The 20,012-nt window shown below is 43.1% G+C and overlaps 1 protein-coding gene across 5 annotated transcripts in view; it reads right to left on the bottom strand.

The window, feature by feature from the left end:
• Positions 1 to 6,902: 6,902 nt before the first annotated feature.
• The window catches only part of LOC128873898 (runt-related transcription factor 1-like), a 99,879-nt gene continuing 86,769 nt past the window's right edge, over positions 6,903 to 20,012 (bottom strand). For 3 of the 5 annotated variants that reach the window (XM_054117898.1, XM_054117899.1, XM_054117897.1), the window contains exons 4-7: positions 19,300 to 19,413; positions 14,599 to 14,793; positions 10,952 to 11,245; positions 6,903 to 10,308 (exon numbers count right to left, since the gene is read on the bottom strand). In XM_054117898.1, the coding sequence (XP_053973873.1) occupies positions 9,965 to 10,308; positions 10,952 to 11,245; positions 14,599 to 14,793; positions 19,300 to 19,413 (947 nt within the window). In that variant the 3' untranslated portion in view covers positions 6,903 to 9,964. Of the gene's footprint in view, positions 10,309 to 10,951; positions 11,246 to 14,598; positions 14,794 to 19,287; positions 19,414 to 20,012 lie in introns of all 5 variants that reach the window. The other 2 variants (XM_054117901.1, XM_054117900.1) reach the window with 2 other exon arrangements.

Below are 20,012 nucleotides of genomic sequence, written 5' to 3' on the forward strand. Positions count from 1 at the left end.
AAGAAAATAATTGGGAGCACTTTTGAAGCCGAGCGAGGGAACTTTTCGAGTGGCCGCCCTTCGTAAAATCTTGTGTACTTTACCTGCTCGTTTCGAATGCAAATTTCTCGTAAAAAGCTGTTCTTATGTTTCCTAATAAGGACTAGTCTTCCCTCTGTTGTATCTCTTTATTCCATGGACGAATCTTTAAACGTTTATACAACATACCAGATAAGATTGTTTTAATGATTTTTTTGACAGATTTGAATTTTAGCTATATTTTGTAATCGTGCAGACACCATTTATTAGTGCAATACTCTCTTTGCAAACTTCTTAAAACAAAAAAAAAACAGTTTTGTATTATTTTGTTGTATCGATGAATTTTGTAAATTTAAATTTGTAGCGTAGTAAAGAAAAGAGTTTAATTCGTTAACATAAGGGTTCCTTCACGAGGTTACCTAATGAAATATTTCCATGAGATTAATCGATCGAATATTAATTTATGGTATAAAAAACTGCTGATGGAAGACGATACTTTCGTCGTTCTTTTTGAAAACGCGATACCAGTGTCGCCCTCGAGCGAGTAAGCCGGAAAAGACATTTAAGAAGACTCACCCTCTTTCTTCTCGCCGTTCCTAAGAAAGCCGAGTCCACCCCGTGGTAAGGTAGCTCGCGAAGGAGTCGGTAAAGATCAACTCCGAACTAATCAAGATGTGACTAAAGAATGCAATTTTTTCAGCCAAGTACCTGCTAAAGATTAAAATTAATTTGTACTGCGTTAACGCAATTGTAAGTGTACTTTGTGAGAAATAAATTTACGAAGATTAAAATTTTTAAAACTGCGATTTTCATTTTAATCGTAAGTGCCATGCAAAGAATGTTTGAGAAATATTGATAAAAGCAAAAAACAATACAGTGATTGGGAAGAAAAACGAATAACTTATCGAAATATTTACCATTCGAACACTACCAAAGTGAAGAAAGCCGAGTGAAAGAATTCTGAAGAACAAGTCGGTAAGAAAGGAAAAGAATAAGACGTCTTTCTTAAAGAAGTGGCGCCTCCTTTTAAGAACCTGCTAGTACTCCCCGTCGCCACTAAGAAGGGTGGCGCATTCAAAGAAGAAAACTACCCTTCTTTGTTCTCAGGCATAATCAACCCCTTCCAAAGAAGCTCTAGAACCAAACCACTTCAAGAAATTCTTTTTCTATAAATGCATATAAAAAATGTCAATAAGCTTTAAGTTACCTTTAACAGAAAGTCAAACAAATGATTTATTTTCATTATTATACAGTAGCGAATGAATAGGATCAATTTTACTGTTTATTCCGATTTTCTATATGAAAAGAATAGAATATAAGACAATTCGACAAATAGACGCCATACGTATAATTAACTACATTATAGAGGATATTCCAACGCGGAGCTTAGAATTTTGTCTTTTAATAACGAAAAATTGTATACCCATTTTACCCAACCTTTATACAGGATGGGTAAATAACTATTAACACCTCAGATATCTTCAAAACTATGTTTCACAGAAATATCTGCTGAAATAAAATTGCACAGTACGAAGAGGTCCATCCGGTGGCGATGATAGTTTTTTACAGGTGGAGGTACTTCGGATATTTGAAGGTCACCTCTATTTTTCTTAACGGATCGGTATGTTTCTGCTTCGATATCGTGATAGAGGATCTTAAAACTCGCAAAAAAAGAACAGAACATGAAAAAAAAGTGAAAGGCTTCGTTCCAATGAACTCAATCGTGTGCGAAATATTTCATATTCAACAGTTTTTACTGAAATCAACAAGTGATTTCGCTCGGCATTTAGTGAAATCACTCGTTCCCAAATGCCACTCGACTCACCCTGTATGTGACAATGATTATTATCTCCCAGAATTGGTATGCCCGTACAGTGAAATTTCAGGGATTTAAAATCCAAGGAGTCAGCTTCCCATGAACGCAGACTTCTCCCTCAGATTTTTTTTCTCCGGTGTTCACCCTCTTTTCCAACCTCCCTCGCGAATGTGTTGCGGGAGAGGCGGGGGGAGGGGGTGGGGGGGTCGACAGTACGAAGAACAAAGGATGGCCTCACGGTCGGTTAATTTAATCTAAGCAAACATCATATAGATGGTACGTGAACGTGTTCCGCAGGGTAACAGGAAGACCGAAGAGGGTGGAACTCGTTGGAAGACAGAGGGTGGCGCCGGGCAGAAGGGAGGCTGGCCTCTGCAGACTGTGGATCTAGATACATACGTAAGTACAAGAGTATTCAAGACGGCGCTGAGGAACGATGTTTAGCATGTAGATGAAGATCTTGGTAATCAAGGGTTGCAGCCCCCCGGGCGCACTTCGTCAAGTCTTACTTATTTCTGGCCGTCGTCATGCGAGCCGCGATCCATCAGCGCGAGTCTTGCTCACTCTGCCAACCCTTTCGAATACGTCCCGGATCGTGAAATAAATTTTTAACTCGTACACCCCCTCATTCGATGGTCTAAGAATGTAACCTTACGAAGTCGAATTTTTAGTGTTTCAAGTTCGTTAGGTTCGGGGTTATCATTTTCAGGGGCACTAGGAGATTCAAACCTATCGTAATGGTGTGTTTGCAACAGATTGTTATCTGTAAAGCTTGCAATCTCTTGGGGTTAGATACTTTTGTTTCTACAAACGCTAGTCCACGCGCAAAAGAAGTGCAGAGGTATCAAAGAAAAATGCGTTTGATGCATGTGTGCATCAATGCGCACTGTAGTGTTAATATCGCCAGCACCTTGCCTATGCGCACCACACCTCTTAAGGGAAGACAGCTATTTAGCTAAATTGCAGGCATCTTTGATTTACCCCAAGGTAAACGTTTAAAAACATCTCGTACCAGAATTCCTTCGGTATCGGTCTAAATTCTATAAAATCCTATCATTGGTGTTCATCTCTTCACACCCTTGGCCACATATGTGGACGTTCAGTTCTTCATAATTCTACTTACTGTCATTAATTTCATGGTTTGGCTGCACCGATAACGTTATTTCCGACGTACAGTTAGAGATATAAGAGAACCGCGAAGTAAAATCATCCCTGAAGAGGTTAAGTTCAAATAATGATCGTTGAATTATAAAAGTGACGTATCGGTTAAAGAAAGAAGAGCCTCACCACCTTCCCACGGGAGTGTACTCTACAACCCTTATCGCTTCAAAGATAAATCGGGAACTCGACTGAACGGATAGAAAGGTAAAAAAAAAAAAAAAAGAATTCAAAGCGGGCTATTATCGAGTTACCGTTACTTGGCCGTGCGATTTATTCGGCAAGCGGTGGTCGGTAACGAAGCCGAAGCCCTTCCCGCCGAATATCTCGAACCAGAGCCGTGTCTCGTTCGAAATGATCGGGTCTCGTTGTCCCGAAAATTCACCCCGTAATCGACGGACAAAAAGTAATTTCCCATCGAGACCGGGACAAAGGGTGATTTTGCATGGGGGGTTGTGCTGGCGATAGCCACGGGGGTGGCAGTGACCGGTGCGTGTAACGACCAAGTCGCCCACCTCCCGCGACGCCCCCTGAAACCCCCTCTACTAGCCAACCCGAGCGAACGTTTACGGTGAACGCCACGTGCGCTCTATGCGTAGGAGAGGCGTGAGCGAGCGGGAGAAAGAGAGAGTTTTGTACGGGTACGCGCGTTGCGTTCGATCCGCGTGGTATGTGGGGCTCTGGGGCATTTTTCGTTCGCGTTTTTCCACCCCCGCAACTGATCCGATACTCGCAGCTTGGATCGAAAACGCGGGGGCGGGGGAATTTCGGTGAAAGGATTGCAGGTTCGAATTTGGGGTAGGTGATCGATTCATAATTCTGCCATGGATTAATATCGTCATCGAGCAGAAATACGTGAAATGTTTTTTAAAAGTAATCTTAGTTGTTTAAATACAATTGCGGTTGCGACACCATAGAAAGAATTATTACTTAACCGTCGCTTATAAATTCTTCGATCTAAACATTCTAAACAGCTCGACAGGAAAATATTCAATTGACAATTGCCGACACGTATAACATTTAAACTGCTTTTGCATCACGACTCGACTTTTGGATAACGAATAGCCTGGATAAATCTGATTCCAGGTGGGTCGCAACAGTAGATTGATAATTGAGTAGTCACTTTTAACTCTCTTCTTAATCGCATAGTAGTCGTAATACATTGTACAGGTGTGAAAAGGATCTTAAAGTAAAAGTTCTATCAGAATTAACCAGCGTACGCATTTCCTGTATTCTGGCTACACCGTAGTCCACAATTCACCGTATATATAAATTTCTGAACAGTGGTCGATTAATCTTTCTACACTACTCCGTTTCAAGAAAATTAAAAAAGATTCGGGTCGTTCGAGCAGAGTCCCCGAGAAGAACGCAGGTACCGCGATACAATGAAACGGAAAGGTCGGAAGAGACTCGAATTTATTCGCAGAAATATCTGAAATCGTTGTTCCTCCACGACGACCTTTTGTTGCGGCGGAAGAATACGATCTCCATACGCGACACGCCGAACAGGAAACAGTCCTTCTTCAGCAAAGAACAATAAACTTTGTCTACGGTCGCAATCCGAGTTCTCATTGTCCCCCGATGCCGATTTACGAGGCCGCGTCTCGAAGAAAACGGAAGACCGAGAAAAATCGCGATCGGTGTCCGATGACAACGGCTGAATTTACCGTAAATTGGTAATGCGGCTCGACTGCAGGACAATAAATCGGTATGGCCAACTGGTCGAGCCAACGAGCCGTGTCCCTCGTGCAACGAGTCTTCTCCCTCTCTCTTCGTCGCTCTCTCGTTCCCTCCGAGCGAGAGACACCGCAGAGTGGGAAGAAGAATGGACCGAGGGAAAGAGAGAAAAGGCCAGAACGAGAAGAGAGGGATGAAAAGCCGGAGAGTGAACGCGAGGGGGTGGCAGAGACTATCCCTCGACGTTCACCGCACGCTATTCTTCATACTCCATTATCCGTGCTCCGCTCCACTCTGCTCCATTATGCCGGCACCGCGTATAAACGACGAGCAGCGCCGTTTCGAGCCCCACGACGAGCCATCGTGATGTCCATCAGGCCGCTACCTTCGCGAAACACCGATAAACACCGCTCTCTGTGGCCAGTTTGCGCGCGACACGCGGCAAAAACGCGTTTCTTTTTAGTGCCACTGCAGACACCGAAGGACGGGATGAACGTTTTACGAGGGGTTGACTCGGCGTCGACGGAGTCGCGGATAGAGGGAAGCGTGGCGCTCTGGTTCCAGGATAGGGAGTAACACTGCATCCCACTTAGGCGTGTACGAAATCAATGGATGAGAACAGTTGAAAATGGATCGAAAAATTGAAGAATACTAAGGGAATAACATTAAACGCTATTCAAAGTAAAAAAGATAGAGTAGATTTCTAGATCTTGGGTAGGAGTGTAACATTCTGTTGCATTTAGGTGTATACGTGCTACCAAATGCGGGCGTGTTCCGTTTAGAAGTTAAGTGTCGGTCTATTATGATATATTCGTTATTAGAGTCGACATTGAACAAAAATATCCTATACGATTAGAAAATAAGATAAACGAAATACCTGTAAAACGAGAAATACATAAATGTAAACATGTAATAGATGTAAACATTGGAACCGGGTACGTGCCTCTGGTGAGGGGTGCAGGTCTGTAAACCCCTTAAGTGAGTAAGGAAAAACTGTAACGACCCCAAAGGGCTCGCGCCTTCTTAATTAAAGAGAACTAATGAGAACACGAAACAAGAAACGTATTATGATAATACAGATTCTACAAGAAGCAACATTCGAAATTATTTTAATAAAAATCTATAGAAATTTCATACGTGAGGTTAAAGTAATATTTCTTTAAATCGTATCTTTTCATAATATTTGAAGGTACGTTTTAATTATGAATTTTAATAGCTGAATAATAAATAGGACAAACTTACAGGGTGATCTAGTAGAATATTTTACATCCATATCCATTTATGTTGCTGAAGGGATTTACTTAGAATTTCGCAAAGACTACTCTTGTTTCTATCCGCGTGGTCCTTCGTGCCTCTCGGCTCATGGTCGCGAAATTGATCAGCAGACAGATTCACTGATCCGCCAGCGATGCAATGGACGCGCCAGGAAAATGTAATCACGACGATCGCTAATATCAAGCAACCGCTCCAGAACACGAAATTCGAAACGTGTATTCGTTAGCAGCGCGTGCACAGGGCGCGGCTCCGACCAGAAGCAAGGAGGAGGAGTCTTCTCTCGGGGTCTACGTTTAATTAAATCTTTTGCGAATTTACATACACGCGCGGCTCCGGTTCCCGAGGATCCTTTGGAACCGTGCAGGCTTTGGGGAAAGCTTTGTAGAGATTCGTCTCGTTACTTGTGTAACCTTTTACCTGATGGGAACGTCATTAAGAAGACCGATCTTATGTACTTTTTTGCGGCTGACAGACCAGGGTGTCGTCAACCCTTATTTCCGAACAGGGGTGAAAGTTTCCGCTGCCAAGAAACGTAAACTGATTAACCCTTTGATCGCCACCCTTTCGGCAAGAGTTCTTTGAACGAATAAACATGTTGAAATATCGTAAATTGAAATACTTAACAAAATCATTAGAAGAAAAAAAGTAGAGCAATCGAAACCATTACTTATTTTATATCTAAAACAAACGAATATCTCCTTAATCTTACCAATGCGAATCTTATTTTTAATAATAAGCCCGCTAAATTTATAAAATACAAATTTATAAAATACAAAAATTTGTCTAGAGTAATACGATGACCTTTGCAGTATACTTACACGTAACGATGAAAAATGTAAACATAATTGGTTGTACTAAAAAATATAAATCAAAAGGATAAAAATCTAACGAGAGACGATGGACAGAGTCAGGTAAGGATGAATCAGCAGAAAGACACACACGTCGACAATCATATTTTGAAATACATTTTTTATTTCGACTCGGTCAAAAACTACGATAACAATAGGTCGGTAGATATGTATATCGGAAATCATTCTTGGGGGAATGTTCGTCGTCGGCGCGCGAGGCAAGAAAAAAATTAACGAATTAAATCGTGGCCGACGCGTACGAACGGATTTTCGGTTTTTCGTTTGATGAATTTCGATGTGAAACCGTCCCGGCGCTGCGCGCTGCCGCGACGACGGAATTTTACTTCGTTGAATCGCAAACAAACTTCCGCGAGATTCGATTCCATTTTCCGTCTCTTATCGTCGCGACGCGATTTACGTTAGTTCCCGTCGTTCCCCGGCGAAGAAACTCGGAGAGTTCGACTAGGACCGCGACGTAAACCACGCCGCGATATTGCACGAGCCCGCAGTTCGAATCGATCGCGTTATACTATGAAAACATAATCGAAAGGTAGAAGGCGCGCCAAGCGTTTGTTGGACAGCTGGCCAAAGGGTGTTGCTCCGTAATTAACCCCCTCGTGCCCGTATACAGCGAGCATTATTTATTCTTCTTTTACCACGCATCAGTCTATTTTGTCGCAAATATTACGATGAGATTTCCAACAAAATTGTTTAACAATCATTCGCTCTGATGCAACGCCCTTCCAGTTTTATTTTCGATAGCATCTTCAAAAAAAAAAAAAAAAGAATTAATTTTTATGTTAAAAGTGGTAATAGTAATTGCGTAAAGTACATATTAACATAAGAATTGAGGAATACATTGTGATTAAGTTAAAAAATGGAAAAATGTTCATCGTTGATTTATAAATTCAAAACGGTTAACAATAAAACAATGTATAACATATAGTTAAATTAAGAATAATGTGGATACATCCTTTTACGAGATTTTCCAGATTATTCTTAGTTTGAATAAGTTTTGAGGTTGACAATTATGTTGCTTCTTAAATTCTTAAGAATAATTTACAAGTATACTTGTATTTCGTTTGTTTAGTCGTTAGAACCAATTTATGTAACAATATTATTATTGTAACGATATGACGCGAATAGCTGTTTTCAATATTTACAATACGGATTTTGTACAGAGTAATGCAGACTTTGAAATAAAATAAATAATAGGAATGATAAGGTAATTGAAAAGGAAACGATTAATTAGTCTTAGATGTAGATAGGAACTTTATTCTTACCATTCAATGTTTATGCAAGATAGACTTCCACTGTCAACCGCCCTAAATTTATCAATTTCAATCTTTACATTAGAGAATCGTTGGACACTACATTCCTGAATTCTAATGTTATATGTGTTTTACACATTTTGCTATATTCATTTTATTGATCAAGAATAAACTTTTTGTTCTGAAACTGTAATAAAACTGCTTGTTAAGAACGTGTAAAACCATGAATTTTATTATAAGCACTTCTTCTTATCGAAACTATAATTTAAATTATTTAAACACAATTATTTTATAATTCTATTAAAAACTTCCACTAAACATTGATATAACTGATGCATAAAGCTAAAAGAATAACCTTTGAAAAATCATAGCTCATATGTAGAATAATAACGACATAGATTTTTTGGGACAGCGTTGCACCGAAAACAACATAATGGACACGAAAGGGTTAAGTAAAGGTTTGCAACCAAAAGAGTAGCAATTTCTCTCTAGAAAAACACAAATCGTAAATGTAGAGCGACAGTTCTTCATACGACAATTCGTTTTCGAGGAAAATGACAGAATATTCGTCGAGTATGCGTGAACTTGTGTATGCTACTATTTAACACACTTCTGTTCATAAAAATCGTATAAACGAACGATAAACTACGACATTTGACGCTAAAATCGGTATATTACAGTTCTCGGTATTGAATATATTAGCACAGACGAGTAGGATTTTATTTGTGGTTGTACACTTGGGATAGGAGTACTATATGTACAATAACAATTTATTCGCTACGTGAATTCGATTATCGTGAATCAATTCGATTGCATACTTCAGATTGTAATTTTATTAAAAAAATAGTATACGAAAAATTAAGCTACTTATCGTGTCTTCTCCCAAATTACGTATTCAGCGTGATATACATGAGCACAACTTTGTTTAAAATGGAGCTTTAGAAATGTTTATTCTTTTTAAATGCTTCTTAAAAAAATAATAAACAAACGAGCGTATGGACTGTCTCAATTGGTTTAATTTTAATTGCTTAAAAATTTTTTCTTTGTACATCATCAAATTCAGCTTAAGAAACTACATAAAAGTACAAAGCTTCCAAATTTTTGTCAGACTAACTACTGGTAGCTGATTTTTGTGGCGACGACCTCCCTTTAGCGATGATTGTCAGAATATGTGTGAATAATTGTGAAATTTACCTTGGATTCTGTCTGTCGGCAGTGTCCATACCCATCAACCCATGAATTTCGGAGATCCTCGAATCCGCGCGACGCACAGGAATTTCAACGTGGTCTACTGAAAATACTGAGAACGGTAATGCCTACCGATTCTAGCGTCTACCAACTGCAAAATCGCCATAGCTCGGCGAATATCCGGTGTCCAAAGTGACCGATTCATCGTCCCGAAGTTTGGCCAGCCATCTTCGAAACGTCCGTTCCCGATTCGTCGCACCTCGCGTAGTTCGTCGACAGTGATGAACGACTCGATGAAACGACAATGCTCTATCTATGTACAGTGTTATATACATCATCATCGTCGTCACCATCACCCAGGCCACGCGTCCCCACTCACACCAGCATTGCACTCAGGATCCGTTCTCACGCTTAACTAGAAATCAGCTCGCTCTAAAGGATTCGTTGAGACACAACCAGCGAAAAGGATCCATTCGGGATCGAACCGTATCGTCGCGAATAGATCCGCGATCGAACGCGCACCGGACCGTGTCCCTGTACTCTTTTTTTATTTTTTTCGTTTTTAATGCCCACTAGTAGCTAGTTTCGCTCGGTGGCGAGCCAACACGTCGCACCAATCACAGTTTGCCGATCGACGGTGTCCCTATCTCTCTCTCGGCGAGCTAGGAGACACCCTAGAGGAGAGGCTGGTTCGATGTACCAGACTCTTGGTATCAGTAAGGCCTCCAGACGTTGTTGTACGGTCTGACCTCTTCCTGTCTGACGCTACAGCTGTCCGCGACCGCTCTCTGCTCCGGGCTCTCCGAGTTTTGAAATTGGTTCCCGTACAGCTGAGAGTAGAGGATGCTGGGAAGCACCCCGGGCGTCGGGAAGTAGTTGCCATAGTTCTGTCCGAAGGCTTGTTCCTCGTGCACGGGGCTCTCGGTGGTGCTGGAGTCCGTGGACAGGGACTTGGGCGAGACGTAGTCCTGGTACCTCTGGCTCGGCGTACCGGACAACAGGCTGCTCAGTGGGTCCAGCGGGTCCGTAGGGCTCGTCGTCGTCGAGTCAGGCACCACTGTTCACGAAAGAAAGAAAGCGGCTTTTGTCTTTAGTTCTCTACTCGTTGGGGGAATTGGGATGCGGTTCAGACACTCTAGATTAAAATACGAAGCACCCTATAGAAACATTCTTACCAAGCCGATTCTTTGCATTCGTTTGGATTATCACATTACCGGCCAATAATCTCAATAAGGTTATCTTGCGTATTTATGATATTTTCGAGGAGAGATTCAAGTAATGAGCTAGTTTGTGATAAATTCATATTTATTGACGCGAAGTAACGATATTTCAATTTATTGACAGGGTTCTCAAACAATTGAATTAACGATTTACTTAAATTTTTCTTTCGTCAAAGTGCCAGCCCTTAGTAGCGTACACAGCAGCGCACACTCGAGGCCTTCTAGGTATCAATTTTTTCCAAGTTTCAGATGTGACTGCCTTTCATTTCTCTCGCAGTGGGTGCATCCCACACGTAACCGATAAAGAAATAATCCATGCAATAGTGTTAAGCTTAGCATGGTAAATAATACAACCGTCACCCTTACATGGATCACGTGGTTCATTGGGAACCTTCTATGTGAACAGAATTGTAGTTTTATGGCAGTGAAAGTGTTAAGCAACCAATTAGAGGAGAGGATGAGAAAATTAATGAGACTTACGGGAAGACACCGCTGAGAACGCATCCTGCTGTGCCGTGGTTCCCGTGCCGGTGTCGGAAGCGACGGTAGTGCCCGCTGTCGAATCCGGCGCCGTCGGCGTGTTCATGGACGCGGTACCCGCGAAAGACGCCAACGACGATGACGGCGGCGGTGGCGGTGGCGGAGGAGGCAGCGGGGGTGGAAACGACGCCTGTGTAGCACACGACGACAAAGGACCAGGAAGATAACCAGCGTAACCGGCCGTGCTTCCGTATCCCCATGAATTGCTCGCAGTCAGACCGAACTGCGACATGTCTGAAGAGATCGTATGACTCGTGTATAAAAAATGTTGCTAGCCTTGGTGGGTTTTTAACGCTACACTTGTGCGTAAAATTACAAAAACTCCACTCTTTTCTGTGATTCCAAGCTCCCCGTTAAAAATAACGCCTGTATGCAAATGTTCGTAATTTTAAATCACATTTACATGTACCCTTCTGACATGTGGCCTTCTGACCATCATGAATTGTATACGCTACGCATCATGAGGCAGAATTGTTAACATCGAGTCGAATTCAACTAAATCATCGAGCACAAGACTTATCCATATGGAAATTGATAAATTATTCTCGATTTGCTCGTCTCATTTTCTCCGATAAAATGTGACGTGTACATATTTTAGTCATATTTTGGATGAGAAGAAATCGAAACTCAATTGGCCTGATGGATTTCATCGGTATTGGCATGATTCACGCAAGCTAAAATTAACGCAAGCTGAAACACGAATGGAGAGTCCTGACTCTAGGAAGAATGTGCGTAGATCTGTTGGAAGAGCGAAACAAAGGCGATTACAGTCCAACCGCGGTTGTACTTTGATACTTTCCACAGAACGCAAATCCAGAGCTCATTTACGAGAAAAAGAGGAATGTCGGTCGTTAAGCGGTTGAAAGAGTCGACGCACAAAGACGATTGCCGTGGTCACAGACAAGGACGACGAGAATCGACGAATAACGCGATTCTTGGTCGATTCGAATCATTTTGCGTGCGTTTACATCGACGGGGCCGCGCTTCTTTCGCGCACCCTCGTGGCTGGATTTATTTTTGCAGCGTATAGGCAGCGCATCCTCCGATAGATTTTCCAATGAGTTGCGGAGCTGAAGGCAGGAAGGTCGGGCACGGTTCGCGAGGTGGGGGTCCAGTCGGACAGAAAACGGAGGGCGGCCAAGCTGGAGATCAAAGGGTTGGTCATCCCCGCGTAGCTCTGGCCAACTCAAATAACCGAGCTCGCCTCTCGACTGGCGCCACCGGTCCGTCGTGTCGAGGAAAGCCTAACCCTAAATACTGCAACCCGGCATGCTTTCGCGTCGTTCGTTCAATTTTCACCCTGGCTTCACCCTTCTCTGCTAGGTAATCGTCGTCGAAGGAGCTTTCCCTTGCACGACGGTGATTTCATGTTTTCGATTAATTTCAGGTATTTTTGTATCTACAAAACATTTGTTTCGCCCAGATCTTAAAAACTTTTGAGAAATTCAGTAAATAAAGGGTCAAAGAAACTTGTAAAATAACACGATGACATGTCCGAAGCAAACTATGTGAACGAGCAGCTTCCTCTAAAGTACCTGTATCTTTTAAACGGGCGAATTTCCGAAGTTAAAATTTTATATTTGGTGACCTTCCACACTCTTCACTAACATCCTCCTTTAATATCGATTGGGCATCGGTGCCTTTCGGAATATTATCCATATAATCAGTGGTTATAACGTGAACCGCGTCATAGCTATATGATTCAAATGAAATCTTTCTACGTCAATCGATAGTTGTCTCGCTCTTATCAAATTTCTGGGTGGACCACCGATATCGCGTAAAGTGCGCTTCTTAATGCGAAACGTCGACTTGCGAAAATAAATTCTACCCGTCGATGCATGTTGCCGTCCGATATCGCAAAATTTGCAGCAAGATGTCCGAAACTCGGCTGGTCACATGTTTCGCGGGATACGGACGCGAATTATCGATGTCCGATGCAGTAAAAAACGTTAATAAAGGAAATACTCGGCGTGCTTGATACTTTATCGGGAAATTTTCCGCGTTATCGCGTTCAGATCAGAAGGTGACTCATTAAAGCGGGCCTCGAATATTTTCCATGCGGAGATTTCTTTCGCGAGAAGATACTAAATACCTTGCGCGAAAATTTATTCGCGGACCACAGATTTGGAGACATCGTAAGATTTAATTATAGATCTTTTCTACTACGTGAGAACAAAAAACGAAATCTTTGTACTTTGCATTTCCCTTAAACGTATAATTTTGTATCGTCTACAATTTCGAAACTACAAAATTTTACAAAAGTATTTATAATTATGTTAAACGATCTTTTATTAAAAATTCGTGGGAAAAAATAATTCGTAAGAACCGTTCTCGATAAAAATGATAAAAAAAATATTTTGAAAATGGCTAGAAAGTGTCCCGATAGGACGCCCCTCGATAGAAAGCTGTTCTTCCAGCGCGACAAGACATTCCATACGAAGTGTGCTCTTATACCTGTCATCTTATACAAATACTGCTTTTCGCTTTTTTAAAGTGTCGATACCAGAGTGAGTATGATACTTTATATGTTTTCTTTCTACGTAACAACGTGTCACACTTTTTTGTATAGGTTTCGTTATATCCACCAGTTTTCAGTTTGTTTTTTTATGCTATTGGCATAAAAAATGTCAAGGGAAAACGTATCTTTGAAAGATTTACGCTCGCGTAAGTTCATTATGTATAATCCTTAACAAAGTTTGCTGCTAGACGTACGATACATTCCCAGAAATGATATCTGAGTTAAAAGAGTTAAGGATTCAAAACCGAGGTGTTTCCAAAAATGCTGCAAATTTTTCTCGAGGAGTTCCATCTGCAAGTGCGTGATGTTACACGTGCAAATCTGCGAATCCCGTTGCAAACGTACAGAGAACCAGGGGGTTACCACCCCGAAACGACGGAGCCACCCCGACAGGCTCACCGCCGCTCCCGTGGCAACCCCTTTAATATAATATTTAATCTAGCTTTGAACAGGCTTGCGGTTTCCGCCTCTGGAGTCGAGAAGCTGGCTTGCAAGCCTATCCGAAAGCTCCGCCTGTATCCAACGGAGGCCAACAGTGTCTGCGCTTGGAAATATTTCCGTGCTCCCAGAGAAGCGCTTCTTACTGTATCAGCAACGAATTTAATTTTGGAAACGGTCTGGGATATCGTTTCGCGGATTTCTGGAAGCGAGAGTCTCGGGTAATTTTATACTAGACGTATAAGAACAAAATTTACATCTATCCTAGTGCTAGATATAACGATATAAAAAAGTTTCTTATTCTGAATCGTGATTCTTATTAATATTTAATCGAAGACTGAACGTTACTATACGCATTGTAAATATTCAATTAATTCGGAGACGTACACATTTAATGTATTTTACTTCGAAAATGATTTAATATCTGTAGGAGATGAAGATAAAGCATAATAAGATAAAGCTCAACATAGGTGAGTGCAACCAACATGTTTGGGGAAAATGATAAGGTCGCTTTTTGCTCCCCGAGTGACATTGTGAATCGTCCTGCGTGGATTTTTCGTTTCCAAGATAGGTCCAAAAATGCTCATTTTTCAGCGTCCTCCTTTCATTGTCGATGTATCGAGATACTTACTTTGACAGTTGCCTGGCATCGCATGTCGAAACGACGACAACGGATCCCGTGGCTGCAGCGGATTCGGTAATGGCTGAAGAGGATTCGGCAAGGGTTGCAGGGGATCCACCAAGGGCGAAGCGAAAAACGGACCACCCCTATGGGAGGCGAACGCGTACGGATGGAACTGCTGCTGCTGCCCTAGAAGAAAAAACACTGCGATCAACCGTGCGCTTGTCCACTGGACTTCCGGTACCTAGCATCAATCGTTCTCGTGACACTTTGCAACGTTTAGCGTTTTATAGACCTTTTGACCCAATTAACTCTTGTCATAAAGCTACAAGCTGAATGAACAACAATGATTCTTACAATCGTTCTTCACCGTGACTACTTTTATTTCTCCTTGGACCGATCAGGCCAGGTACAGCGTCGACGAGGCAGCAGGCTTGAACGAGTGAAACTAAACGTTGGCCGCGAGAGAGAGAGAGAAAGAGAGAGAGAGAAAGAGAGAGATAGAGAGAGCAGCGAAGAGACACGCAGAGGCACCGATTCATTTTATTTCCCGGGTACGGTGTCGCCAACCCAATTAAAGACGTCCCAACAGGCGACGGTCCTATCTGACGAGGCTGCCGACCACCCCAGCGGCTGGTCAGGTTAGGCCACGCTGGTCTCTGTCCCCCCGTACGTAGGCAGCCGAGGCTACCCTCCTACCCTCTTCCTGAACCGTCGAAATCTACGAACCAACACTGCCACGGAAGGCACTGGAGACCAAAGCCAGGAGGGACCGAGAGCCAGAGAGACGGAGAGAGGAGCCCAGCTAGCAGCCAGACCCCCGCCGTCCTGATAATCCAATCGAAGCCCTAATTCTAACTCGGCAACCCGAAATTCCCGCCGGTTTGCTGAATAGGGTACGGCTGCTGCTCGATCCTGGGGACACAATGGGGGCGCGACGCCGGAATACAGACCGGCACCCGGGGCTAACGAGATCTCGTTTAAACGACCGGCGATTCGTACGCTTGGCGCCGACCCCGAAGAAATTTGCGAACCACTTCCTTACGTCGAACGTCGGTTCGATTCGATCCGATCCAGATCTACGGATGCGACCTACGGGTCTCGATGGCTGTAGATAGATTTAATAGATCAATCACAGAGCGCTAGGTCTGGATGGCTTTCGTTAGATTTAATAGATTATTCCTAGAGTTCTGGCTGTCAGATGTTCTTCATGGTGTTTCAGCGAACGAGAGGCAAATTTTTGCGATTAGTAGAAAATTGTTAGCTGATTGATGGTAGGTGTGTAACGAATGTTCAGGTTTGTCTTTGCAACGCAACTTTCCCCGAGGCGCCCCGAGACGCTGTAGCCCACGGCAGTCAACGTGTTAATTACAAAATCGAAACCACCAAAATGCAACCATTGCAACAGGACCCACACCGTGCAAGCCTTAATCGAAGAATGAAAAGAACTGGAAGAAGATAGTAGGTATCTACATATCTCGAAGACTTTAGATATAGTACTAAACTTTGCTACAGTACTAAGCATTGGACAGACGCAATTTGCTGGTCCAAGTATGAGGATGACATTTACGTAAACAATTGGTCTCTTTGCCAAATGTGGCTGATAACCTAGACTTTCATGCGACCTTAAACAAATCATTAAAAAAAAAATAAATGCAGAATATAGTCTTTCTAGAGCTACCGTTCAATGGATTAATAAATTCCTCCTGATAGACGATCGCCTCCAACCATCGGCTTTGAAAACGACCACACCGACAGATTTTTCAGTGGCGATGGGGGTAAGTTAGTCGGACCTCCTCGGGAGTCGTTACCTCACTTATCGATTTCATTGGACAACCCCTTTACGCGTGCACGGTGACTGCCAGGGAATTTCTCGAGAGTTACCAGCTGCCAGCGACAGCTCCTCATTTCGTTCCGTCGCCTCCCCTAGGAATCGACCCTCTTCGACACGCTGGATGCCTAGACCATTTTCGACCTTTTCTCCGACAAAGCGGACGTCGTTCCATTGCCCGACGAAGGTGTTCGACTCCGGATCTCGGGGTTTCGAACTTCCTCCCAGAGGTAGATATCCGCGGGAACCTCTCTCGATCAATTTCCTTAGTCCTGCATCCTTTCTGCGGCCACCTTCGGCTGCGGGACGAGGGTAGAATGTGTAATGAATTGCTTGTTTAATTAATTACGACCCTCGAGCGATCCTGGAGTTCGGACGGGGCGCCTTTCGTTCCTCCATCGGAGATCGTTTCCTAGGCCCATTTGCGAGCCAGAATGCAGCTCATACGGCTGATTTATCGCTCTACGAGGAAGGGTTCGGGGCGGAACAACTCGTTCGATTCACTTGACGGAAAGGAACAGCTGTTGGGGAGGGATATCAATTATACTCTTTATCTATTTTCTGTATTTAGCGTATTCAATAAGGCGCTTACGAAGAGAGTACGCCAAGAGTTTATGTTAGGTCTATCGAAAAGTTCTGTCTGTTTGCTCACTAGTGTAGATATTAGCCTCTGTACTTAAACATTATGCGCTAACTCGTATCACGTAATATTTTCTGGGACACTTCAATTTAACTATGAATATTTGATTCCATTCTGGCTGAGCTTTGTCGAACGATCACGTCAAAGTCTAAATAAATCCGATGGACAAGAATTTTAAATGACAGGGTAGGTTAATCGTGCGTTAGGATAACGCGATGGTTTCAGAGGATGTAAGCGTAATAAAATTAGGGATCATGTCAAAGACAAGGAAGCGGTGGTTTAAAGATCGACCACCCACAACTCGCAGCCCTTTGATCTTGCGTCGCTTCCCTTCAACTTGTCGCCGGTTCCCTTTATTTCGGGGAAACGGTTTGTTTTCATAGAACATGCAACGCGCCGCCTATTTCAGAGCATCGCGACGTCCTAGTTCAAACCTGTTAGGGCCTTGAGACGTTCAAGTTAATTTATGCGTCAAAGCACAAGAAAGAGTATATATGTTACGGTGAATCTGATAAACTGGGAATGACGCGTAATCCTCGCTAAAGTTGGTGAATGTAATCAATTCTGGAATACAATCAATTCTAGAAGACCCTTCGATAAGGCTAATCAAACGATCATTCGGACACCGACTATAGCACCACTTTCACATTCTCGCGATGAGGATCTTTTATGATCAAAATTTCGTGGGTGGTCCGAGCAGACCAGCGGATGCGGTCGCAATCTGCCAAGATCACTGCGTAACGAACTAGCAGACCGTATCGAACTAGATATTTTTGGCACGTGAAAATTATGGCGACGAAAACGTTCATAAACGTCCTATTTGCGAGCGTTACTTTGGCGATTTGAACTACGAATTGAAAATGATGACTTTTCAAAAGTGTCAGGGAAGAAATTTCGCAAATGAAATTCCGAAATAAAGAAATCAAAGAATTCTATGATTGTACGCCAAGAATGCGCTATGCGATTGTACGCTATGAAATGATTCTAATCAGATAAGAGAATCATTAACGAAGAAGCTTCTAACATCTGGCAGACTTTATCTAAGAAATCTGGAAAAACGTACAAATGAATCTATCGAACATCTCGTGAATCGTTCTTATTGTGATAAAGTAATTAATAAACTTTGGAATCAGATTGTCACATTTGTAGATGGATGATCAACCGTTCGGTGTAAACATTGTCCTTTCGATTCTCGCGCAATGCGTTGAACGCGTAGCATACGCAATGAACCTGGTTCGTGGAAAAGCCTGCGCGGCAACGGCGACATCGGTCGCGAGACACCAAATAACCAGGGTGGTCTCGGTAATTGTATGTCCCAGTGGCGGTACAGCCGCGGAGAAGCCGGCGGCGTCGGCGGCCAGCTCGAGACGCAACCGAGAAACTTCGTAGGCGTCGCCCGAGCAGCACAATATCTCCACGGCTGAACGCCGCAGCCCTTTATCAATGTTATGGCGGCCGGCCGCGGTTATAAATAATGGCAATTGCGCGAAACTTAGCCAGCTAGGTGTAACGGCCGACCAGCGGGAACCGCACGCTCCGGGCCATTTCAAACTTGCGGCTTTGAATGCCTGCTGCGCGCCGTTCGTGAGGAGTTACGCGCTCACGCTAGCGACGGGACTGGTCCGGTACTTATGATGTTCAAACAATTCGATAATTAAGGTGAACGTGCCGATAGCGAGCAACGCCTTCGAACTTGTTCACCAGGCAAACCATTACGGTACAGTAGGGTAAGGAGCGTTGTACATATGTAGTTGCCAAGCGTACGTATGGTTAGTTCACTTTCAAGCACATTATTTATAAATACACCGAGGGACGAAACTTAGAGGACACTATTTCAAAACGTCGTAACTACGGGAGTTTTCAACCGATTTTCGTGAAACTTTGTCAGGAGTAGTCTTGAAGTATTCTCTGGGCGTGTACAAAGTTGCATTGGCGAGGGTTGATGCGAAGGGGTTATTATTCAAGGTTGCGTTCGTTTATAATTTGATACCATGTTGGTTCATATGTTTTCTTAACTTATATAAAGTGTCCGATTGAATTAAGAATTAGTTTTATTTGATAAGTCACTGTTTATATAGTTGATAAAGGAAAAAGGTTTTTTGAACCTAACTCTACCTTTTCTATGTCATACGAATCTCGTGTAACGCAATTTGTACACATATGAAATCCGCGTTATGCTACGGCTAACTGTATAATATAAATAATAGATAATAATAGTAATGCTTACAGTGATACTCACTGGACTTGGATCGCGGTTCCCGCGGCCCGTCTACGGTCACTTTGATGGCCTTGGTGTACGTGGCGACTTGCGGTGGCGTCGTGGACACCGTAATCGTCAACGTCAAGCTCTTCCCTGAAATAAATGATCACGAAATTTCAGTGACGAAAAAAGAAAAAAAAATAGTGGCGAGAAAATTCTTAATCAAAGATTCGAGAAAACAAAAATCAACCATAACGCGCAGTAATACTGTGCCAGGAGCTGTTGCAGGTAAATCTCAAACGCGCGGATTCTGAAATTTGTAATTTGTATACAGTTCTGTAAACTTTCACGGACAATTTCGTATACTACCGTTTGAAAAACAAAAGAAAGCGGACTCGATGATCGCGAGCGTCAAACTTTTCCTGAAACAAACGGGACGGAAACGTCACTTCCGTCGACCATTTTTCTCCCCGTGGATCGTCGTCGATTCGCGGATGCGAGGATTGAAACGCCGCCGGAAGTTCGCAAACGTGGTTAGCCGGCTGAAACTCGTTGGTAACCGAATTAACCGTCGGTAATGTATCGAGAGCGTCGTCGACGGTGACGGTGGCCAGCCAACGCGACCGAGCCGAGTGGACGGGTGCGTCGAGTTATGTTAAAAAGCCTGTTACACGCGCGTCACGCGGGAAAGCAACCCCTCCCTTTCGTATAATACTTCAAACTGGGGACTTTCGTCGCGCTTCCTGGTTGTG

This window comes from Hylaeus volcanicus, chromosome 3 (assembly GCF_026283585.1).
Source record: "Hylaeus volcanicus isolate JK05 chromosome 3, UHH_iyHylVolc1.0_haploid, whole genome shotgun sequence".
Taxonomy (NCBI): Eukaryota; Metazoa; Arthropoda; class Insecta; order Hymenoptera; family Colletidae; genus Hylaeus; species Hylaeus volcanicus.